Source organism: Puccinia triticina, chromosome 1A (genome assembly GCF_026914185.1).
Source record: "Puccinia triticina chromosome 1A, complete sequence".
NCBI classification, from domain to species: Eukaryota; Fungi; Basidiomycota; class Pucciniomycetes; order Pucciniales; family Pucciniaceae; genus Puccinia; species Puccinia triticina.
This window is the reverse complement of record NC_070558.1, coordinates 6,856,746-6,882,987: the sequence shown is the minus strand read 5'-3', so window position 1 is coordinate 6,882,987 and position 26,242 is coordinate 6,856,746. Positions and strand designations below refer to the sequence as shown.

Genomic DNA, 26,242 nt, shown 5'->3' with positions numbered 1-26,242 from the left:
AATTAAATAGCTACTGCGTTGACTCCAGGTGAATGAACACCATTGAGATCATGTCAGAAGACCCAAATGGCACCCCTAGTTTTGCCAACCCTGGGCACATTATGTGAAATCATTTCTACATCTCAGATCTCTTTGAATCCTCTGTGAAATTTTATCACTTGCTCCTTGTCTACATTAATATCAGTTATTCTACTACATCAACGAAGTCCCTCAACAGAGGGTAGGAGATGTCCCCTCAAAAGGAGGTATTTATAGGCTATGTCAACCCCATGGGAGTAGAACATTATCCCTTTTGGAAGTAACTTTTTTAAATTCAATCTCACCTGTGAGTGCCTGTAACATTTGTGCTTTAGTTTTCATTTCTGGGACAACTCAAGCTGTCATATTTCCAATGTTTCACATTCTCAAATTCTCTTGTTATACTGCAATCAGAGTTGTAATATCATTGATTTCAGATTCTTTACATTGCAAGATGTGTAATGCAGGATGAAGTGGAACACACATCAGTCACAAAAAAGGAATTCAAGAGCCACTCAAGGCCCTGAAAAGTTGAAATAAGATATGGAAAGATTATCCATTGTATATTTTTTTTCTCCAAAACATACCCAGTAGGAAATAGTGTAGCCAGAAAGGATTGATGAGTGCCATTTTTCTAATTCTCTCAGGCTGCTGCAGAAGTAAAGTTGTTATGTCCTAAAAAAAGCAAACACTCTTCTCTTCTTCAAGAAAATTACCAGGATGAGTGGTTATTTTTCAGCCTTGGTGATGCCAAGAACCTTGTTCTTCTAGGGACACAGGGTGATGAGTATAAAAGAGGATAGCGGTAGATAGTTTGGATGGTTCATTTGCTTTCAGTCCCCTGTTGTTCCACTCATTGTCACTTAGAATTCTCAGTTCCCAATTGTGCCCTGGCCCCTAGTAGTATTTCCTATATATCAGCATTTAACTATAGGCACTTCCCCTTTTATTTCATTTTATTTTCTTTGAATGCAATCTAATTAGAAATGATAGGTAACTATTCAGTCCTATATATAGTATGGCTAATCTGAACTTGCAGAGAAAGAGGTTGAAATGCTTGCAGATATTTATGTACTTGGAACCCAGATCTTGTCCGTTTGACTCAAAATAAAGGGGCTTTCCTCTCCAGTGTGAGTGGGTATGGATTGATTTAAAATGAATCCTAACAGAGCTAACGGCCAGAGCAAAAGGTAAACTGAGGAAACTTCAATGAACATTCCTGGTGCAGGTAATACTGACTTAACTAAGCCTCCCGGGACTGGGGGTGCTGAGCATCTCCCATTCCCAATGGGAGGCTTATGAGTTATTGGCTTTTTTGCGCATGAGAGCTTCAAAAAAATCATGTCTTTTGGCCAGCTTTTTGAATCAAATTGACCTTAGCACACTCATTGTGAGTCAGCAAGCTGAAGTGCAGTGGATAGTTGCGCATCTCAGCTTCAATGTAGTGTCACTTTTGTGATATCTACACTTGAAGGAGAGTGTTGCCCTTGCTCAGCAGTCAAGGTGGATGGAGGATGGAGTTCTGTATTTCAATTGAGTCTACATGGATCTTCTGGGAATTTACATACACACTTCTGGTCGAACACATAAAAAGTATAAACTTCAAAGGGGGATGGAAGGAGTTTGTGAAAGGGGAAAAAGTGGTGATTGACACCAAAAGAAAGAGAAAAATGAGGCCTTTAATCTGGCACCACAGGCAATAGCATGAGAAGACACCTGAAAGGGGAGCGAGAAAAAACTCTCACCAAAACACTGAAAGCTCTCAGACCAAATTTTTGGCTTTACCTGGAAGTCCCTCCTTCGGAGGTCGCGCTTCGCGCGAGGGCGCTTTGCGCCAGCCCAGGCTGTACCAGGGTCCTCCGAAGCGAGGGACTTGTGATAAGTCAGAGGTGATAGGGGTGCCAAGATCTCTGAATTGGCTTGGCCGATATGCGACCCAAGAAGAGTGAATATGCATGAACGGATTTCCTAGCTACGTCTTCTACAACGCGTTTCGACTATTGAATATGTAATTTTTGCAGAACCTTGCAGAACACCTCAACTTGAACTATTCGTGCATAGATCGGAGTGTAAACGAGCTATTCGCTTAAAGCTCCTTGGGAAAAGATAAATTTGACTCAATCAACCTTGCCCAGGCAACATAACAAAAAACAGCACATATGAGGATTTTCAATTCTCGTTTCATCATGCTAGTGGTCTTCATAACTAACTGCAACGCCCTTGATGACTTGCCACAGGTTACCAGGGATTTTCTTTCTAATTGGAGCGGTGCGTGACCTGTGTACCTTTCTATGCGCTGCTGGTCCCAAATCTTGAAGGACTAACGTTCTGATTGATAGACAACACGGATTACATCACCACTCCACAAGCCATGCGTAGCTCCGAGTCCAACTTGGGTGCAAGCGGTTCGGTGGTTCAAGAGCAAAAGAAATAAATTGATTTCTTCTCAGCAGTTGGAACTCACCCCAATCTTACTCCTTCGCCATCCTCCGGCAACGGGGGGGAAGCTCTTCTTCGTCAAGAACCTGTAGAGCTTCACAGTGGAACGAAGTATGCTATGCCTGTTGAAACCCACATTCTAACGTCATCGACCGAAAGGAGAAGAAAAGACAAGGTTCACATAAAGTCTTACGTGGACTCCGGTCCCGTGCCACCGAATCCACCGCAAACAAATCTTTTGAAGAACTCGGGAGCGCATGGGTCCCCAGATTCCCCGATCAACCTTGAAAATATCCTGAGTCAGGCTGTGTTTGGTAAAGAACTCGTTCATGATCGAACGCCGCCCAGGCTAGCCAACCTTGACCGAATCCTGAAGCAAACCATTGCGTCGGTTGAAGCGAGACAACCTCGTACGACTCTTGTTGATGCAGAGACTGTAAGAAATATTCTGCATCCGATGCCAGGAGGCAACCCAGCCAGCTTTCGACAACCGGTGTCCGCTCGTGGTACCCCTCTTGTTCCTAATCCGCAGCCAGACAACAGAGCCCGGCTTCTCTTGATTCCGGCTGTGTCCTCGCACAGGACGGAACAATCTGAATCGAATTTTGTTCACATAGCAACTCGAAGAGAAAAACACCCAGTCAATTCAGTTAGTACTCTCACTGAGGAACAGATGCAACTTCAATCCTTCAAAAAGAGTCAAACGGATAAAAATTCTGAGGAATTAGCTTCGCGTCAAAAAGATATTGTAATAGAAACTGTTAGTAATCCTCAACGCATCAATGATCTCAAAGGTCAACCTTCAAGTAGTTGTAATGGTCAATTTGCAAGACTCGAATTTACCTATGAGGTTCTGAAATCAGAAAACCTGTTACCTGAAGATAAAGAGATAATTGGCAAGATTCGGGCACTGAATCCCAATGAGAAGAAGAAAATCATCCTCTATGAAAACAACTACAAGTATGCTTTGAAAATATTCCAAGACTGTGCCAGTATTATCAAAGCAAAAGCGCCTCATTTTTGGGGCATAGTTGGAGAAAAACAAAGGAAACTAACATATGTCCACAATCATACAAAAAAACTATGGGAACACCGAGGCGCATGGCTTGAATTTTGGAAGAAGAAAACCAAAATCAATCTTGAAACAGAAATCCCTCTGAAGTCTAAAAAAAAGATGGAAAAATTATTGCTGGTCTTTTTATTTTATGTGGAGATGATTGAAGCAGTACTCCCCTTGGAGGGACATGATCCAAATTTTCTTGAATCAGCCATTGAATTTTACCAAGCATATCGGAGGAAAGAGCAAGGAGATGATGCTTCAAAATTTGCCAAGGTTCATTATAATACATTGCTTTGGAGGATCTTAACTGATTGGATTCCTAAGTCAGGCAGACTTTATGCTTCAAAAACATTATTGAGGGTGAAAGAAGATCAGAACTCCAAAAATTTTCAGGTTTTCTTCAATTGATTATTTTGTCTCTCAATTGAAAATTTCAACAAAAAAATATTAGAAGGATCACTCATGTTTCATCAGGAATAATCTTCCTATAATCTTATTCAATCAGTACTGATATTTTTTGCAACAGACTCAATCACAAACATGCCTACATATGTGTTTTACTGTTTCAAAACTCTCTTCAGCCAAATGTTCAAGGCTTAACTTGACTAGGGTGGCCCAGAATATGTGTATAGCCCACTTATAGAGTATGAGAAAAATAGGAGGAATTGATTTCTTTCTATCTGTTTCCTTCTCCCCCCTGTACCTATTCATATTATTTGGGACTTGAAAAATCGACTCCCAGAAATTAGTTTTCCGACTCCCAAAAGTTGCGGACGTCGCGGAGACCGCTTCTGGACGTCTCCCGCAGGTCATCAGGACCCAATTTTGGTCCGGGGCCCATTTGGGAGTCGGAAAATTAATTTCGCCATCCCAAATGGGAGTTGGAAAATTAATTCCGCCATTCCAAATGGGAGTCGGAAAATTAATTTCACAAAAATTGATGAAAAAAAAGAAAAAATTTATATCTTCTCACTGGGAGGCCCAAAGCCCCCCAAGTTTTCACAGCGCGCAGAATACACCCAGAAGCTCCCATGCTGAAATTTTGGGCATCACCCCAGGCCATAAATGCGGTGTGCTACTGTGCCTCTAATTTGGCGGATTTCCTACTAAGGAAATCTACCAAACCCTTAGCTACAGCGCCCCAAAGTGCGCCAAAATTTCACAGCACAGAGTTAAATAACCTCTCTATAAATGGTTAGCTTATGGGCAGTACTCTACTAACAGAAATTGATTTGGAGGGGGTGGCGGCCTCCGCCACAGTTAATAGTGGCTCCGCCACAGTTGATAGTGGCTCCGCCACAGTTGATAGTGGCTCCGCCACAGTTGATAGTGGCTCCGCCACAGTTGATAGTGGCTCCGTTACAGTTGATAGTGGCTCCGCCACAGTTAACAGTGGCTCCGCCACAGTTAACAGTGGCTCTGCCACAGTTAATAGTGGCTCCGCCGCAGTTAACAGTGCCTCTGGCACAGTTAACAGAGCCTCCGCCACAGTTAAAAGTGGCTACGGTTAATAGTGGCGGAGGCGCTGTTAACTGTACCGGAGGCACTTTTAACTGTGGCAGAGCCACTATCAACTGTGGCGGAGGCCGCCACCCCCTCTAAATCAATTTCTGTTAGTAGAGTACTGCCCATAAGCTAACCATTTATAGAGAGGTTATTTAACTCTGTGCTGTGAAATTTTGGCGCACTTTGGGGCGCTGTAGCTAAGATTTGGTAGATTTCCTTAGTAGGAAATCCGCCAAATTAGAGGCACAGTAGCACACCCCGTTTATGGCGGGGGTGATGCCCAAAATTTCAGCATGGGAGCTTCAGGGTGTATTCCGCGCGCTGTGAAAATTTGGGGGGCTTTGGGCCTCCCAGTGAGAAGATATAATTTTTTTCTTTTTTTTCGTCAATTTTTGCAAAATTAATTTTCCGGCTCCCATTAGGGATGGCGGAATTAATTTTCCAACTCCCAAATGGGCCCCGGACCAAAATTGGGTCCTGAGGACCCGCGGGAGACGTCCAGAAGCGGTCTCCGCGACACCTGCAACATTTGGGAGTCGGAAAATTAATTTCCGGGAGTCGATTTTTCAAGACCCTATTATTTTTAATGCGTCTAAAGAGGGGGAAAATTGTAGAGAGTTCTCCTTGTCTATTTCCTAGATGTATCTCACTGGAGAGTAAGCTGATGACATGTGGCTCTCTGATGAAGTTGAAAACCAATTCCTGGATTTTCTGCATTCCTTGTGCACAAGTGGTGCTTAGATTATTGCTTTTGTATCATGCTTTCATTCATCATTTTGGTCTAGTAAATGAAATTCTTCCCTTTCTGGTAGAGATGGCCCCAACGAACCCGTTGCGGGTACCTGCTATCTGCTGGCGGGTACCCGCCAAGAGTAGGCGGGTACCCGCAGGCGTGTGCGTGTTTGGGTGCGGATGTCTTATATTCTGGGTGAATCCTGGCGGGTATCCGGGTATTTTCCGCCACACCCGCTCCCCTCGCGCACGGCTGTGCGCCGCAGCTGTCCTTCGGCGGCAACGCAGCGGTAGAGGGCCGATGACATTAGCACCCATGCCGACCCTGAAGCCCAGGGAGAGAAGACATAACACGCCGAGGCCGATGGCTGCCTGGTGAAGCCTTTGTGTGAATGATCACAGTGTGCACATTGGCCCGCCGACTCCGAGCACAAATGGTCTTCTCGGACTAGTGATGGCCGCTCATACCCGGGTACTCGTGGCGGGTGCGGGTACCCCCCTTAAAAAACTCACATTCCTCACACCCGCACCCGTACCCGTACCCGCCCTGCTGCCTGCGGCGAGTACCCGGGTACTTTTTGCGAGTATCCGCGGGTGTCAAGCTCGTATGGCTGCAAAGGTGTGCCAAAACATTCATTTCATGAATCACACAAATACTATCTCAACTTCAACTAATAGATTACCGCCTTGGAAACCAATTTTTGTTCATATTTTCAACAATTTTTCCTTTCCCTGTCTCTTTGACTCGTTTTTCTTGTTGATCTTCCACCTACGTAGCATACCATTTTTAATTTTGCCATTCCTTGAATAGAATGCAACCGCCATCCCTTTACAGACAGATGTTGCAGTGAGCCAATGCCTTCTAACCAAGACGTAATCCCTTCCAAAACTAAATGGTTGCTTGACATCCACAGTCGTTGCTGTCATAGATGAAATCCTTGAGTACAGAAATGATGTAAAGATACAAGATGAACAAACTAACCAGGACAGCTGAGAACATCAAGGGCCATCTGGAGCAGACCCTCGTGCATATTTCTTGATCTCCCTTGTTGTATCCACCACTTAAGGGGGTCGACTGGCTTTCCATCCCCCTTCAAACTCAAACCGCCAGTAAGCCAAATGGTGAGCGGATCAGTAGCCAAGTTGCCTCCTTGCGCTTCTGATGCACCAATCAACCCGGCAAGGACACCGGTCTGAGGTTTCTGTGAGCATATATGGCCGCATTAGTTGAAAAGATGCTTGCTTGTCATACATACCTTATAAACTCACCTTTTGAACAGGATTGTGTGGTCAGGATGAAGTCGGCTGAGGTGAAGGTTTATAGTGGGCTTCCGACATCTCACGGGTGAGCCAAATTGCCTCTTCAATCCAATCGGGTTCCCAATGTGCAAGTTTGAAATACTTGTCCTTGAATGACGGATGAAGAACTGCAGATTTACATGGCAATCAGTATGAAAGATTGGTTCTAATGAAGAAATGGAAAAACTTACCCATAGCAACCCGGTACAACGGGGAGCAGTCAGTTAGAGTGTAATACTTATTGGTGAGCTTAAGTGCAGCGCGGCACGTGTTCATCAAGGCAGGAGGGTACTCTTCTTTCTTGTTGGAGATTGCGGTTGAAAGGTGGCTGCTAATCTGGTCAATAAAAATAACAATGTCCAATATACAAGCTGCACCACTAGTGGATACTTGAAGCGTGATGTCAAAGAATGGTTGGAGAACTTCCACCAGGTTGGATGCTAATCCAAGACTGTCCTTGTTGATGTGATAGTGGCAATCAGTGCCAAGTTGTCTGTCTTTCTGCCACTCGAGGCTTTTGCATCATATAGGAAATCAGTAGTATGTCCATTGATATCATGAGTAAGAGAAGAAACAACTCACATGGCTTCCAAGCATTGCAGAATACTAGACAACTGCACCAAAGTGGAATTTCACCTTGTCCGCACATCAGTTCTGATTCTATGTGGCTTCTCACATTTGAACTCCCTACAGAGCTCCACAAAATGGGCTTTTGAGTTAGGTGACTTATTCAACTTCCTTGAGATTGCTTGGAACTGTTTTTTATCATTATAAGTGTCATTAAGTTCTGCAATAATTATTGAAAGATTGAAATGTTATGATGTCTTACCTTGGCCAGTGTCTTGTTGCATGATTTGGAAGTATAGCAATCACCTTCCTCCTTATCACTCAGGTCATTGATGTCATTGACCTCCATTTCAATCTTGTCCGCATTCACAAGCTTGGTTGACAAAGTGCTTCCTCACAGTTCTTCATCTTCAACGCCTTTGTCCTCATCCCTAGAATCAAAATCCCCTCCGCTAAGCCTAAATGGAACAATTGATTGGTCAGCAAAGAAGAGAAAAACAATCTAAATTAAAAACACACATTGTGATCTGTTCATCTGGATCCTCGGGATCCTCTTGCCCTGATTCCTTGTCATCAGAAGATTGACCATCATTGGTGGTGGTGGTATTCTTGCTCTTGTGGCTTCCAAAAGGTCGCAAGATTGTTTGTGCAATTAAATTCAAGATGTGAGCAAAAAACGGACCCATTGTGCTTTACCTTTGAAACGGGGCCACTTATAGCTTTTGATCTCCTCGATCATGGCCTGGTTATTTGTAGCGTTATTGGTGACAATACCGCAGATCTAGAATAAAAGAAAGAGAAAATCAGTAATACAAATAAAATAAAGATGGATTGATCCAATCACCTTGTCCTTCAAGCCAAATTTTTCCACTATAATCTGAACGGTTTTGGCGAGATACACACCGGTATGGCTTTGTTGTAAGAAAACAAAGTTGAGAGGCATTGCCTCCAATTTGTATCCACCGGTTCTGTCTTGAAGCAAGTGGTATACAACAGTTCCTAGTATGCCATACCCATTTGGGGATTGCCAAGCATCAAGCCCCAAGTACAGGGCACCTTGATGATTCTACAAAAAAAAAGTGAAATTCATAGAAAGGAACATCAAAGACAGGCAATAGAATACTAACCTCAAGTGATTCTATGAGTCTCCTGCACAGCTGTATACAAACCAGATATGTCGTTTGAGACTGCCTTCTGACTGGGTAGATTTTTCAGAACAATTGGGTGCAGGAGCGGTTGGTGCCCCTCCTCATTGAGAGCTGAAAAAGGACGCGCTCATTGAGCACACCAAATTGCACACAACTGGGGTACCTGCCAAATGAAGTCAGGATCCCAATAAATTTCAGTCCAAGTTTAATGAGGAAGGGAGGAAGATCATCACCTCTTGTGGATCAATATCACCTGTGCATGTAAACCCAAGATTGACAAGCTTTTGAGAATCTTTTGCTTTGTTTTGTCTCTTGACACAACTTGCAATATGCTTAGATAGATTTTTAGTCAAAGTGTCATACAAAGCTGGATTCTTTGGTAATACCAGATGATAGAGAACAACCACCACATCTCTTATACAATAATCCTTTTCAGAATGTCCATCATGAGCAACAACAGGAAAACAGAGTCCCTCCTCCTGTTCCTACTCCTGAACCCCAGAGACCATCAAGAGATAACTTCCCCAAACCTTCAAGCAATACTCCTAATGCAAATTCTCAAGAAGAATTCCCTTACATTGATCATGGAGAAGTAGACTTTGAAATGAGGAAGGAATTGTGGAAAGGTATTCCTAAGAATGGAGACTGGGAGAAATTCTCTGGAGAATTGCCTTACAATCATGAACTTTGGATTAAAAACACTGATATCCTTTTCAGAGACTACTTGATGCTAGATAATATGATAATCAGTAGATTAACAATATTGTTGACTGACACTGCAAGGAATTGGTACCTAGGCATCAGAGATCAGTATGGAAACAAATCTTGGGCTTGGTGGAAGAATGCCATCAGAAATAAGTTTGGCACTGAGAACTGGAAATGGAAAATGCAACAGGAGTTTGAGAGTGATCACTTTGCCTATGATGGGAGGAAAATCCATAAATGGTTTGGTAATCAGAGAGAAAGACTGAAAGCTTATCAACCTGAACTCAGTCAGTATCTTATTTGTGAGAAGATCTTAAAGCAATGCCCTCCAAACCTTGAGCATGCTATTAAAAGCAGATATAAAAGAGATGCTACTGAGATGATCTTTGAGGATATGGTTATAATTGCTGAAGAAGTCATAGACAGAGTCATGAAAAGGAATAAACCTGTTACAAACAACTATAATGCTCCAAACAGATCCCAATGGAGAAATAATCCTGCACCTGAGAAAACTGATAAGCCAACTGACTCCTCTACAAAAAGGAATCCTGTCTCTGCCCCTGAGAAGGAAAAACTTATATGCCATTTCTGCAAACAAACTGGCCACTTCTCCAGGGAATGCCCTAAGAAGAAGAACAGAATCAAAAATGTAGGAATGGATGATGATGATGATCCCAAGAGTGACAATGAGGAAGATCAAAGTGTACCACAAAAATCTGAATCAGAACTAGATGAAGAAGAAGAGAATCATAGAACCAACCACATGATCCTTGCCATGGACAATGGAAATGGTGCCAACTATGATCCCTTAGTTGACTTTGATTTTGGAGCACATGCTGTAGAGTGTGAGATAAACCAAGACTTCTCCATTGCTGAAATTTAAGCTGAAACTCATCAGCCTCGGACCTGGGACAAATCCTGCCAGTCTTCCCAAATAGAGGATGCTAAACTGATGAAATGTAAACCTGATGGAGGAAAAGCTCATCTTACTGGAAAAGCTAATCTCACTACTGTCCTCATTGAATCCAGAGAATACTCATGTCTTCTTGATAGTGGAGCTTCTTGCCCAATCATCAGCAACAGATTGCTAGATTCTATAATACCAGAATGGGAAAACAAGCTCATGCCAATCAACCATGCTAAATTCCACAGCTGTAGTGACCAATTACAACCAACAGTGGGCTGCTAAACTAAACTACACCAAAATACACAAATCTACGCAAGTAAAAACTGCTAAAAAGCTAGATGGGTGTTAGTGTAGCGCCACAAACATCCCTCTGGAGTATTGCTTTGGCTGTAGTGGAGCATGGTAAGGAACGCTACGCTGGTAGATTTGTGTAGATTTATTTAGTTTAGTTTAGAGGCCCACCGTTGTTACAACCAATGGGCATAATAGAAATGGCTTTGATTTTTCCTCATACTAAAGGTTCAGTAAGAATTCTAGCAGAATTTGTGGTGATGAAAAATGCCAGAATCAACTATCTTATACTTGGAAATGATTACATGTCTCTGTATGGTTTTGACATCACAAATAGTAAAGAGAGATTCTTCACCATTGGGAATGAGAATAAGAGGAAGAAATTCAGTTTTAAATCCCATCATCTAGAAAAAATGAGTCCTTCAAATGAAATCTCTGCTTTAAAGAATTCTAATCTCCAACTGCAACAATTTATTGCAGACAAACTTTGTGAAGCCAAGTTCAGTGATAAGCTAACCATTGAGCAAAAAGAGAAACTTTTTGAAGTCCTCTAAAATAACAACCTTGCCTTCTCTAACATCAATCAGCCCCTTGGTGCCATTAAAGGCCATGAAGTTCACCTCAAGTTGACAACTGAGAGACATCCTCCTCTGCTCAGGAGACCTCCTTATCCTGCCAGCCCCAAAAGCAGAGAAGCTCTTGAGCAGCATATTGAAGACCTAGTAAACTTGAATGTTCTGAGGAAAGTTGGCCATAATGAAGTAGTTGAGATAACCACTCCTGTAATCATTGCCTGGCATAATGGAAAGTCCAGAATGGTAGAAGACTTCAGAGCTTTAAACTCCTATACTGCTTCAGATAGGTATCCCATTCCCAAGATCAGTGATACTCTGAACAACCTAGCCAAAGCTAAGTATCTGACTAGTATGGATGTACTCAAAGGTTTCCACCAGAATGTCATTGCAGAAGATTCCAGGCACCTGCTCAGGATTATTATGCACAAAGGAATCTATGAATACCTGAGAATGCCTTTTGGGATCAAGAATTCCCCCTCTCATTTCCAGAGAATGATGGACATTGAGTTCAGAAAAGAGATTGATGAGAAGTGGGTCATTATCTACATTGATGATATCATCATTATGTCCAACACTTGGGAAGAACACCTCAACAGGATAGACAGGATACTGAAAGTTGTCATCAACATGAACATGAAAATCTCCCTGAAGAAGTGTAACTTTGGATTTGATCAGATCAAAGCTCTAGGCCATCTTGTCTCTGGAATTGCAATAGGAATAGACCAGAATAAAGTAGCTGCTGTCCTCCAAAAGCCTGTGCCTAGTAGTAGGAAAGAGATGCAATCATTTCTTGGTTTTGCTGAGTACTACAGACAACACAATGAGAAGTTTGCAGAGATAGCAAAACCTCTAACTGAGCTCACAAGGATTGATGTCATATATGAGATGACTCATGATAGGATAGTAGCCTACAACTTGTTAAAAGAGAAACTGAAAACAGCTCCATTGCTACTGTTTCCTGACTGGGCCCATCCTTTCACACTATATGTAGATGCTAGTATGACTGGTTTAGGTGCTGCTTTACATCAAGTCCAAGTCATTGATGGAGTAAGAAAAGAGGGACCTATTGTTTTCATATCCAGACAACTAAAGGACAGTGAAACAAGATATGGTGCCAGCCAACTTGAATGCTTATGCCTGGTTTGGGCCCTAGAGAAACTTCATTGCTACTTGGATGGCAGTGTATTTCATGTTTTAACAGATTGCACAGCTTTGAGATCACTGCTAAACATGAAGACTCCCAAAAGACACATGCTCAGATGGCAGATTGCTATTCAGGAATACAGAGGTAACATGACTATAATCCACAGAGATGGGAATATTCAAAAGAATGCGGATGGACTTAGCAGATGGGCCTTGCCAAATGATCCTAGTAACCCTGCTTATGACCCAGAAGACAAAGATGATGATAGATTCCCCATCATGGGCATCCATGTCTCTACTTTCAAGAATGAGTTCTTTGACTCAGTAAGAGAAGGTTACAAGCAAGATAAAAACACTGCTATATTGTCTGAACTTTTGTTGAAAGATGCTAAAGATGCCCAGCTGAAAAATTCTCTACAAGATCCTTGGAGAAAGCTATATGATGAAGGAAGATTCTCTATATTTGATGGCCTCATCTACTTCAGAGAAAAACATAATTCTGTATTAGTCCTAGCTGACAAAGAAAGTATCAACACCATCTTGCATGAATGCCATGACAGTGTCTACTCTGGTCATCTTTCTGAAGACAGGACATTGGAGAAATTGGCTGATACAGCCTGGTGGGCTAACTGGAGACAAGACACTGGTGAATACTGCTCTTGCTGTGATAGATGCCAGAAAGCCAATAAAGCCACAGGCAAGAGATTTGGACTGCTCATGAAAATTGAAGAACCTTCAAAGCCATGGGATGTGATCAACATGGATTGGGTAACTTCCTTTTCCCCTGGAGGAGCTGCTAGTTTCAATGCTTGTCTGGTAATAGTAGAAAGATACTCTAAGACCCCAATATTTGTACCCTACTTCAAGGATGATTCTGCCATGGACACTGCCATACTGTTTTGGAACAGAGTAATGCCTAGAACTGGCATCCCCAGAATCATCATCTCTGACAGAGATCCTAAGTTCACATCTGAATTCTGGACTGGTTTACATAGTATGCTAGGAACCAAACTCTCCTTCTCCACTGATTACCACCCCCAGACTGATGGATTAGCTGAAAGAATGATTCAAACACTGGAAGATATGATCAGGAGGTTTTGTGCATATGGTCTAGAATTCAAAGACAATGATGGTTACACTCATGACTGGGTTTCACTTCTACCAATCCTTGAGCTAGCATATTGCACCAGCATTCATTCAACCACTGGAAAACCTCCGGCCATCCTGGAGAAAGGCTGGATCCCAAACCTTCCCAGGAATTTCTTGAAACGAGACTCTGTAGACATTCATCCTACTGCTCTTGCCTATGGGAAAATCTTTGAGAAAGCTAGAAAACATGCTGAGCAATGCATAACAGAAGCTACATCTTACAATAAAGAAAGATGGGACAAGACTCACAAAGAACTATCCTTCAAAGTTGGTAATAAAGTCCTGATATCCACAGCAAACTTCAACAACTTGTCTGGCCCTAAGAAGATGAGAGACTCCTTTACTGGACCATTCCTTGTGAAAGCTTTACATGGAAAGAATGCTGTAGAAGTGATTCTGACTGAAGAGCTTAGCAGGAAACATCCTACATTCCCTGTCAGCTTGGTGAAACCATACAGAGACCCCAATCGAGATAAGTTCCCCTTGAGACAGAAAGTTAAAGTTGTTATTCCCCCCATGGATAAGACCCCTCAGAGTAAAGTCATACAGAAGATTCTCAGAGACAAGAGATTGAGAGTAGAGAACAGAGATGTTATGATGCACTTGGCTAGATACAAAGGCATGAGTGCTGATCATGATGAATGGCTCCTTGAGAAGGACATTCCAGACTCTGCTATCCTTCTCAGGAAATTCAGAAGTGAGAAGAGGTCTAGCCCTGTGGTTTAATTTCTTACAGAAATCCAACCCTTTTGGTGGTAGGGAATGTCAGCCTCAGAGTCAACTCAGCTGACCTAAAGTCTGCCTTTTTCTACTTTTTACATAAGAATTACTTCATATCTTTTTCATCTTTAGAGATAACATTTTTTTGACTTCATCTTCTGTTTCCTCATGCAATTTTAACCCTAGTTACAACTTATCAATTCCTTGTAACTACACTCCTTCCCTGAGTTATTGAGTTGTGGCGCGCATGCGCAGTTGTGACGTGTCAGCGCTACCAGGCGCGCCAAACCACATGTACATATGTAAATTACATAAGCAAACTGTGAAAATTTTTGTAGTCAGGATCCCCCTTGCCTGAGGCGGATCTACAGACTTCAGCACACCAGAAACACACCCCAGATAACCCAGGATCACCACCAAAGAGTTCACAACACTCCCAGTATACCTACTGTCACAGGCGCCTAAGATATTGACAGTAAGTAACCTCTTTCACTGAACCTTGCTTATCTCAGAGGTACAACTCTGTGTCTTGCTTGATCTGCTCTTCTTTGCTGGCCTTTGCCTCATTCTTGATCACAGGGCTGTCCCTTCATATCTGCATTGTTTTTCTGTGGTTTTTGCAAGAAACAAACCACATAGGTTTCCCTTTAAAGAACCTTGACTATCCAGAAGGAAGCTAAAAAATTGTGGCTGGATTAAACTTGTCTAATCCAGAGACCCTCCACGTTTCTTTGGTGAGAGGAGGCTGTAGCACTCTCTAGCACAGCTTGGCAGCACTCTTCTGAAGAGGTAGCATTGCCAGTGGACGTGCATTCCCACAAGAATAACCTTGAATATCTGTTTACCTTGATCCTGCTCAGTTTCTCTCTCTCTTTCTCTCTCTCTCTTATATTTTTATTCTCTTTATCCAAAGAAATCCAAATATTCCCCCCTTCTTTCTTGTGCCCTGCTGTCACTATAGAGACTCAGGCTCACAATTGAATACTGTTTTAATTTTCTTGTTTAAATGTGGGATAAGTACACAACTGTCACTTGATTCCGGGGATCTGGGTGAGGGGTTAGATTGCTTCTTGCTTTGCACCATAACAATGTGAGGTGTTTTGATTGGGCAGTCAGGAGTGAGGCTGTGAGCAGAGGTCCTGATGGATTGGAGTTGGTGGCGGGCTTCCTGCAGTGCAGGTACCCCGCTGTCCCCCGTACTGTGACCAGGAAAGCTTTGTAGCAGGCAAGCCGCGCAGCTAGCTGTATTCCCTGGTAGGCTGGACGGGTATCTGGCGGGTACCTGGACGGGTACCCACCAATTGTTTTGGGGAAAAAACAGACACCCGCACCTGGCCCATGGGTGCCTAGTACCTGCAACTGGGTACTAGGGGCCAGCTCTAAACTGGAAGGGATTCCTTGCAGTCAAAGAGGCTGTACAACCCTGATGACCAAAAGGGATTCCTTCCAGCCAAAGAGGCTCTGCAGTGAAAGAATTCAGACAACTAAAGGTTTATTTCTTTTGATCAATATCTTTTAAGTGAAATTATTTGAAGAAATAAAATAGATAAAATAGTACCTTAAGGCAGATAATAATCTTACTGCTATCTGAGGATAAATAATGAATAACACTAATATTCTACTACCGGGATAATCTTCTGTCTCTTTGTTTCTTCTGATTTGTAAGATATAATCTAAAAGAGTAAAAATTATATATATTAGTGTTAATGATTCATTTATACTTTGATCTTTTAGAATTTGACATTACTTTAATGATAAGTTTGATATTGAAAACCGCAATGCAATGGTCTTATCTAGACTTCTCAACGTTACCTGAGAGTATAAGTAATTACTTGTCATTACTTTGTCTTCTTGCTTGGCTTCAACAATGGGAAGTTACTTAAGTTACGTTATCCAGCGGGATTTTTGTAACGTAACTTCCCACCGTTACCAGATAACGCGTTATTGTTATCTGGTGAAATATTCCTGCGCTCTTTTGGATAAAGTAACAGAGGCGAATTTCCGCCTTGATGCCGCAAAAAATAACGCCGATAACGCGCTAACCGCGTTATCTGGCGTAAAAGCACCGTAAAATAGGCAAAAAACCCGCGTTATCCGCACGTTATCCTCCTCAGATTGCGGGGGATAACGTAACGGGTCTAATAAAACAGAAAAAAAATCAAAAAATAACGTAACTAAAACAATGCTGCCGTTAGCGCAAGGATAACGGCACCAATTTAGTTACGTTATCCATTACTTTTCGTTACGGATAACGTAACTTCCCATTGTTGTTGGCTTCAGTATTCTCATTAAATTGAAAAACTCACTGTCTAGTGAGCTTATACAATTAAGGAGCTTTTGGGAATAGTTATTGATGAGTAATTTTGTTAATCTACTTTGAGGTAAAATAAAAAATGTTTTCTTTAGTTGTTTGTCTTGCTTCACATAGATTTGGTCAAGAACTCACCCCAAGTCTGATCCTTGATCTACAATGACACTGATTTCATTCCCTCCAGAGCACATCACTCTTTTGCCAATTGGTTATTCTGTTTCAGAACCAGCCAAATCTGCAGTCAGTGTGAAATAATATTATTTCAGTGTCTCAATCCCATAAGTGATATTATACATATACACTTCTTGTGTTTTGAAGAATCCTTGGGCGGATCTGCAGGATTTTCCTGGATTTTTTCCCAATGTTCAAGGCTTTCCACCATTGCTGTCATTCTGTTTTTACCGCTCCAAGGCCATGATGTTGCCATTGACAATCATCTTGGCCACAGCAGCCAGTATTCAAGTGCACCCGGCCAGCCCCAGAGCAGTCAACTAGCATCCGGCCCTCCACCACCATCCAATAAAACCAACCCTCAACGCCTCAGCAACAAAAATGTTGCAGTACGGTATCAATCTTTTTGCTAGGGAAACCCCACTTCCAGGGTGCCTCTCCAATATTGAGCACTGGTGCATTCACCAAAATGGTCCTCCACTGGCTCAACTGTGCTCTTTCCAAGCTGTTCAGTAGGCTTGCAAAGGGCAAGCAACTCAAGGAGAACAGCGTGACAAAGAGTGACTGGAGGGTGATGAGCATAAAGAATGTCAACTGGTACCCGGCACCCGCGGGCAGGTACTGCCTGCACCCGCCAGGCGGTGCCGGGGTTTTTTTTTTTTTAAAAAAAGCGGTGTGGTAGCCGGGTACCACCCCCAAGTACGGCTTTCCCCCAATGGGTTAATTGGGTAAACCCCGGACCCCTGGCCCTGGGCCCGCTTTCAGCTGCCCTCAATGACTGACCATAGACCGGTCATCAAGGACGGTCCCTGGTGCAATCATCAAGGGAAGTTGTTACTCTCCTCAATGACAAGTGCGTGCTGGTCATTGGGGGAGCACCCTCAATGACCATGACCAACCTTTTTGATGACCGGAACAGGTCAGTCATTGCTGTTCTGGTCATTGAGAGGTCCTACTCCTCCCCTCAATGACCAACCTGTTCCGGTCATCAAGGGGGGGACCTCTTGATGACATGTCCATTCCAGTCATCAAGGACACCTCTTGGTGAAATTTTTGATGAAAAAAAGTTTGGTCTTTTTTTTTTAAATTGCTTATTGATTTGACATTGCACACTAAGGTGATACAAGTATGGTGTAAGCCCATGATGAGGCTGTTACTACATTGTGTGTGAGAACCATTGCAGTTACAGGTAAGGTTTATAACTTTACGACGTCTTGACTGTCCCCATTGTAAACCTTTTAAGATTTTGGTGGATGGTACACCTGCATCTGCCCCTCCTTCTCATATAATTTTAGACTCCCTTGCCTCAATCTTCATCCCTCTTTTATTTTTAGAAAAGTCTCATTTTTGAAGAAATTGACCGGATCACACAGAAAAGGTCCAAGCGCGCTCAGCCAAAGCGCTGTACTTTTATTGAATTATTCTTTTCTCAATCAAATGTTTAAAAACTTTGAGTTAAGAAATAGACAATCTGAAAAATGTGTAAAATATAAGAAAAAGCATGCAATGTATAAAAAGTTGGTCTTGTGAATGATGGTTGAGAATTACATGAGATACGGTGGATGTAACGAAATGAGGGCTGAAATATCTGGTTCTCTCACGCGAGAATTCCTGATAAGTCATAAGTCCCTCCGGCAAAGCCTCAGGCGAGAGAGGGACTTTAGTTAAGTTCGGGCCAGGCGTGGGCCGCCTTTTTAGGGAAATCCGGCCCGAGAGACCCGTGACAGATGTCGGGCCAGCGCAGGCAGCCTGTTGCCCCCCCATTCCCCCGGGGTGCCCCGCTGGTGTCCAGTGCCTTCAACTACCGACCGGAACTGGTCACCATCAGCTATGTAGATTCCCACCGGCTCAATCAAGTTGGCCGCCATCGTCTCAGCATGCGCCTGGCTTCTAACACCGGGAAAAGCAATATTGATTTATGCCTATTAGGCCATTAGCTATATTTTTTCTTTTGTTTATGACTAGCTACTATCTCTAGGGAGTTAGGGATGGCCGTACCAGCGGTACCCGGGGCGGTGTACCCATGATACCTTGACCTGCAGACTTAAGGGAGTATTTGATAGGCTCAAATAACCCTATCCTGATGAAAAAAAAGAAGAAAAAATCACATTCTCAAAGTTTTGGCTGGGCGGGCCGCCAGCTAGATGGGTTCGGGGCGGGCGGCCATTTGGTAAAACCGGCCCGGCCCGCCCGATAATATCACGGCCCGAGCCCGCCCGATCGGCATCCCAGGCTCCAAACGAAGAAAGGTTCCGGCCGTCAATCTGCTCACCCCCCATAACCTGTTTTTCTTACGCCTGCAGGCCGTTCGACTTGATCACCCAGAGAAAAGGCATATACTCATCCCTTCGCACATATCGAAAATGCTGGATGCCTCGCTCGGCTTACAAGTGGCAAAAAAAGCCTCGCTCTGGCGTATCTCCCAGAAAGCTTCAGACAATCTACTTCAATTCTTCTCCTCTTATCCCAACGAACTCAGCTATCACCTTTTGGGATCAGTTGCGCCGATGCCTTGATATCGCATCGAGAGTGTGGCTTGCCGCAAACTTTTTTTTTGACTTCACGACCTATTTCTAACTAACTCAAGCATTTCACCAGACAACAACTTATATTTGTTCTCGTCATTCGCGCGTCTTGTGGACAGCCTTCGTTCTGACCATACAGCAAGAACACATTTACAGGCTCAATCGAGAAGACTGCCTTTCTAAGGTAGACCCTTTCAGCTGAAATGCAAAATAAACAGTGACGAATATCGAGAACAAGATACGGACCTATTTGATTGAGCGACGTGATAAAAACGGTATGTACTGGTAGGAATCGCAGTCGTGACATGAAACAAGTGTTCGTTATGATCACAACAATACAATACATGAGGCCGTTGTTCTACGTACATCGACCCTAAGAAAATAAAAACCATCCTAATAATCCGCAGTGAATCTTTATTTATAGACTTACTGACAGATCTCACCTTGGGAAATAGTGTAAAATCAAGCCCTTCTTTCTGTCCGGTGTTTTGGATAGTGCTTCATTTTTGGTGGAATCCCAAAGGACAGGATAATCTAAAAAAGCAGAGCGAATAGATCAAATTTCGGGACATGTCCTTACTAATTCCTCTTTTTTGAAATCTGGGCAAAGTAGTATCAAGAGGCGGTGTGAGGTGGAGTTGAATGTGAAAGATAGTCTCACAAGGGAAGCAAAACAGATCATTGGCTGGGACATTTGGCATTGGTGTTTTTCACTCAGTCACGCTGTTTTTCTAATCCGGGGAACTCTATTCTGCTGGTCATCTCTGTCGTATGAAGTGAAGAGGACAGTACACGTTGGTCTCATTCACATAGGTCGTAACTTATCAAAATGCGAAACTTATCGGTAAGGGGGGGAGGGGCTCAGTCAGGGTTGTGATATTCTTCGATCAGTTCATGAACAGATTATTTCGCGACGGTTATCCCCATCATGCAGCGCTCGACGCCTGATACACATCGAATACTCCTGGAGCGCCCAGGAAGCCAGAGGCTGCTGGCTGAGGGAATTATTGCTGCCGTGGTTTTTTTCTACTCCAAACCTTATAAATCGCGGAAAGTTTGGTGAGCTCAGAATTCAATCATGGAGTCTGAGGGTTCAGTCAAGCCGACTTAACCGCAACTACCTTGACAAATGTTCAATCGACACTTGCAAAACTCGACAAAGCCTACACGACCTACTTTTCTCAAATTCTGACGGTTTGCCAGGATTCCGCCAGCTTAACGCGGGTCCAACGAAATTGAAAAATGTTCTAAGGATTATAAAAGGTGTGAGCCACATTCTCCTTAACGGACGACCTCTTGGGACGGGCGAGCTCTTCCAAGTTCTAACGGATCGGCTGATATCAAACTGTCCATTGTGATGTGTCAGGCTGCTGCTAACCCCCTATAAATAATCGCCTGATAGAGTTATCTTGGGTTGACTATGTGACCCTATTGCAGCACTCATGCTAAAGAAAGGTATTCTCTACCCAAAGAACTTGATCAAATCTCTTAGTCTAGAGCGCAACCTCTAGAATGTTCAAACAGGACGACTGGAGGCGTGCGTGCGCCTGCGGCTTACCCGTCATGACTTCATCCTTCGAAGAAGAGATGTTCGTGTTTCCAAACAAATCACGCTTCGATTAGCGGTTGTTAGGCGAATACAGTAGATATGAGTGATGGCAGAATATTTGCTCCATATCGGTGTACATGTATGTATGACATTTTCCCATGTAAAACCAGCTAGAGTCCGGGACATAAAGGCAAGAGAGTGCGTACATATTCTTGCAGACCAAACGAAGTCTCAGAAATCACTCCTCGTCTGCTTCTTATCCATGATTGTAGTTCGGGAAATACCTCATTCGAGCAGGACAGGCCCTTTGGTTTTTCGGCATGTAACTCTGGTTTGGCGCTGCACTGCGCATCAGGAGGGAAAATCGAAGTGGAGAAGATAGCTGTAACAGTCGCTTTTTTGTCATCTTGTAGAATTCAGCAGCTTAAGGGAGGTATACATCGATTCTTGACTTGGCCAGCTCAGAAAATTCTCGGTAGAACATCACAGGATCATGTACTTATTTTTACCCGCTGGCCCTTGGATTTGGCCGTCGTCATTTATTGACCCGAGTATTTATCCGTCGTGGTCTTTTTAAAGCCTCACTCACCGACGAATTACTGGGCACTCTGTCCCCATCGCTCAACTTTATCTGCTCGATCTTATCCATACTAATAATTTCTTGATAACCAGTCAGACCTAGTGATTTAGAAATGCGGCACGCAAGAGCAAAAAGCGCACTATCAAAGCCTTCTCGTTTTTCTCGACCTAAAAAGTCCGATAAACCTCGTACCCTCCCAGACAAATCCAGGGATTCTCCAAAGCATTGTAGGCCTGATGAATCTTCTTCCGGGCCAACTCCGTCAGAGTTGTCCGACAGTTGGTACTCCGAGGCGTCTTCCACCGAAGACAACCCTATGCCTGCCCCCTGTAACCCCCCTTGTGACAGTCCACCTCCGCCGCAAAGTCTTGCCCGTACATTCAATTCTATCTGTAGGTTATTCTGAAAGAACCTATTTCGAGCATGTTGAAAGTGTGATCACAGACTAACTCGATTTGGCAAAATTTGACGGAAAAGTTCCTCCAGGCCGTGAGATTTATGTCGAGCAGCCGCAAGTGGCTCTCAAAGCGACCCAAAAATACGAGTTGGATCCATCTAGCTGCCAGGTTGCCGGCAGCACATCTCTTGTCCCCATATATTTCCATTCGGGTGCGCAAATATTTTAACTTCTCTTCATCTGACATGCTTTCAAAATGCTGACTTCTGTTGGTCTGTGAGGATCATATAGAAAAGGAGTGGACCCTTGAAAGATGGGCGAAATTCACAGGGCAAGAGTATAAACCTGAGCCCGAACCCTTGCCTAATGCAATCCCTGGACCCAATCCAGAAGACAACTCGCCGGTGTGGATTCCTGCACCCAGGTTGACCGGTCCGAATGGATGGGACGCACGACTCAGAGGAATTTGGGAGAGATTTATTGCTCCGCTCGAAGAGCCTCGGGTCCAAAGTCAGTTGAATTGCTCACAAAGATCATTATTAGACTGATCGCTGATTGCTTCTTTTCTCACATTTACAAATTCTCCTTAAGCACCCTGAGGTATCATTACTATCACCCGTGATTTACTATCGTCATTTACTATCACCCGTAAATAATCTCATATACTCGTCTTCCATCGTCCGTTCCGGGGATCGATCTGTTTTTCAATCCTGACCTATCCTTTTATTCTCTTCTGTCAGAATGTCCAGTTTTGCACTTCTTTTGGGGAGCTTCACGCTGTGGAATTTGAAGATACATGTAACGTATGTCATGTATTTCTTTAACTAGAGTTCATAGGCGGCTTCGCCGCCGCCAAGCTCTCCAGGCCACAATTTTCTCATGTTCTCCAGTACTACATACCAGCGCCAAAAAAACATCATTCTTGTATCAAGAATAATATATTGGATTACTCAAAAACTATGATTACAAAAATGCACATTTTCTTACAACATTCACAACTTTTGATTGGGGGTCTTCTTCCAAATTGACTACATCCTGCACACATGAGAGCCCACATACAATTGACCATGATCAAAAACTTGACTTTACAGAACCAAGACTACATGCTACATGCTTTGTCATTGGTACATATTGACGGTCATGGCAAATGTCAATGCAACTGGAAATTGATGCTTGTAGAATGATATAATGTATGAATCACCCTTGAAAGAATTTTGTCTTTGGAAAGTTACTTCTTTACCCTTAAGGGGCCCTGTGAGAATCAGACCCTATATTGTGTTTTGGTGGATCCTAAGAAGTAGGAATCTAGTACCAACAACAGTCCCTCATTAATGCTGAGATTCCTCAACAACACAACTACTGACCAGAGCTCCAGCTTGAAGATTCAGCTGGTGCTCTGGGAATCCTTGCAAGTTAATTTTAGCTAGACATTCAGGATGCAGGGTATCCATAGCCTCTTTGTTGGGCTTATCAACAGAAATTGACTCCATCTTTTCACCAAGAACTGAAACCAGCATTTGAACATTAATCAACCTGGAGTCATAATTTGATGGTGTCAAAATGCACCTCTCTGCAAGATAAGTGCTGTGAAAAATAGAATCTAGACTTATATTTGAGTTAATGTTTTTTAAGCACCAGTTCATGCCCCTCCACACGCAATTGGCTGGAAGAGAATACAATTATAGATGCACACCTGGTGAAGAAATTTGAGCCACATCATCATCTTGAGTCAAGACTTTGCCAATCTGCAGCAGATCAACTGCAGAAGCTGCATTTGCAAGGTGCTGAAATATTCCAAACTGTTTCCAGTAGGTAGAAAGCCATAATTTTTGATCATTTTGTGAAACACATATGTTGTGGCCTGCATTTGGTACAATTATGCTTTTGAGAAGACACAAATCAAATGTTGATCTAAGAAAACAAGCACAATAGAATGTTGTCAGGCTGAGCAAAATGAGCTTATTTCAATCAAGTATTCATCAAGTTTTCTAAAATATCTTATCAAAGAAAATATCTTATCAAAGAGAATATCTTATCAAAGAAAATATCTTATCAAAGAGAATATCTTATCAAAGAGAATTATTTTCTATCCCATGAAAATAGCTCTTAAAAAAGGAAAATACACATTATTATGTATTATGGTCAAGATGATATTTTGTGCTCTTGTTGGGAAATAAATCTGGATTGTGGTTGAGAATGACTGTGATGTGCGTAACAAATGAACAAGAACAGCACCATTTTTCCTGAGATTTTCTGTGTGCACAATGAATGAACTAGAACAGCAGAATTTTTGATTCATAAGTGGTTCAGGTAACCTGCTTTTTTTTGCCAAGTCCCAAAAAAACCTGAAACCTCTTGGCAGGGTTTTTTTTTCTAAGTCCCACCAAAACCGCAGGGATATTTTTCTCCCAAGTCCCACCAATAGCCAAAAGCTGGCTGGCCGGGCACAAGTTTTTTATTCAGCAGTCCCCCTGCTTTGCGGGGTTTTAACATTGTGCTTTTTTCTATGCTGTCTTTTGGGGCTCCTCATCAAATCAATTCCATCCGGAACAAGCCAAATTCCATCCAAAACAACAAAAGAGAAAACAATTGGCAAAATTGAGTGCAGTCCAATTGGTCTTGTAATAATTACAATTTTGACTGCTAGCCTTTGTGATGCTGGCCGGTTTCAAGATCAGGAAAGATGCAAGCAAACTGATTTAATGTTCCATTGCAGAGAGAAGGAGGTATATTTATAGACCAAGGGATGGAACGGCTTGGCAAAGAAGAAGGAGCTGCAGGATAGGATTTAAGGAGTTTCATTAGATGAGCTTGTTGGGTTCCAAGAGGATACAAAGGGTGGCTGGACTTAGAATTCCGGCTGAGATAGATATGTTGATGTACATGGTTTAGGATATGTATAAGTATGAAAGAGGCTCTGATTATGGTATTCAAAATTGCATATGTCACTATTTACATAAAATCATAAAGCCAATTTTGGCTGGGAGATGTCAGCGTGCATAAAACTTTAAGTGACATCTCCCAGACAAAACTGCAATTTATGATTTTATGTAAAAAAATCTTATGCAATTTTGAATACCATAGATGTAAGCAGGCTGCAAACGGCAGTATATCAGAGGTTGGCTGAGAGTGGCAAAAAAAGGAAGAAGGAATGTACAAGCTGTCCGTAGGTCAGCAGAAGAGAGAAAGTGAAGTAGTGAGCCAACACCGGTGTATAAAGGAAAGAGATGACAAGCAACATTACCTTTTAAGGCAGGTGGAAGCAAGAGGCTTCACACCTTATCCAACAAAATTGCACCAGGATGAGATTATCTGCTAGCCTTATGCAACAAAATTGCACTGGACCACACGTTTTTCCTGACCTAAAAGCGGACTTGCTAGCCTTATCCAACAAGATTGCTCCGGTCCACACACTTTTCCAAACAAAAGTAGAAGGGAAAAAAGGTGCAATTCAAATGCAGACCCAAGGGTATATATAGAGGGGCCTTTGAGCTGGCATGGCAACAGCCCACCGCAGATCCAGTGAGGACTAACTTTCTCCCACGTGGTGTTCTTGCGGTTGAACCCCTGTGGTTTTTTTTTGTTTGTGGGCGGCAGTTTGTTGTTTAAGGTGGAACAGAGAAATTTCTTTAATGACTATTGGCTTCAAATATTGTGATCTATTTCTTTCAGCCCTACTAGACATTATGTGAATCTCAATAACAATAATATGCCTGTATTTGTCCAATGAAGTAGAAGTACAGTGTAAGATATGTACCTTCAAGCCTCATCCTGCTTCATCTTTTTTTAAGTGTAATTTGGCCTATGGCATGGGTTCTCAAAGTTGGGTGACATAAAATCATAGCATAATTACTCTTGGACTAAACGCCAAAAAGTTGATATGGAATCTTGTGTAATGTGATCTATGCCTCTACCCCCAGCAAATTGGTCCATATCAGTTTTTCAACATTGAACTTGAACCCATAAGGCTTGAAATTCTTATGTTTTGAACTTTGAGAACCCTGCGCACTGTGAATCTAAGCAACATCAAACTGGCACCAGAAGACAGCTAAAACCAAAGACAGCCATTCTCAAAAAGCTTGCGGGTTTGAGGCAAAAAAAAAAATCCAGCCACAGGCCTGTACAGGCAGTCAAAACCCCTTTGGGCGGCTGTTTGGCTTGAGAAGGGTGCCGCGCTGTCCACAGGGCAGGGGAGGGGCATGCCGCAAAGGGTCCCAGCAGTGCAAAATTGCCCCAGGATCCCAATGGGGCAACCCTTGAGGCCCCAAAGTTAAAAACAAAGAAAGTAGTGATTCTCTCACAATCACATTACTGCATGCAGCCTGTCATACAGGGGCTATACAGGCAAAGAAAAGAAAAGAAAAGAAAAGAAAAGAAAAGAAAAGAAAAGAAAAGAAAAGAAAAGAAAAGAAAAGAAAAGAAAAGAAAAGAAAAGAAAAGAAAAGAAAAG

At 42.8% G+C, this 26,242-nt stretch overlaps 1 protein-coding gene across 1 annotated transcript; it reads left to right on the top strand.

Moving 5' to 3' along the window:
- Positions 1 to 2,575: 2,575 nt before the first annotated feature.
- On the top strand, positions 2,576 to 22,391 carry PtA15_1A748 (uncharacterized protein; the record flags this gene model as incomplete). The annotated part of the gene is made up of 5 exons (XM_053165807.1): positions 2,576 to 3,417; positions 21,492 to 21,787; positions 21,873 to 22,004; positions 22,084 to 22,302; positions 22,384 to 22,391. The coding sequence occupies 5 exons, from the start codon at positions 2,576 to 2,578 to the stop codon at positions 22,389 to 22,391; spliced, it is 1,497 nt and encodes a 498-aa protein (XP_053016962.1).
- Between the last annotated feature and the right edge of the window lie 3,851 nt (positions 22,392 to 26,242).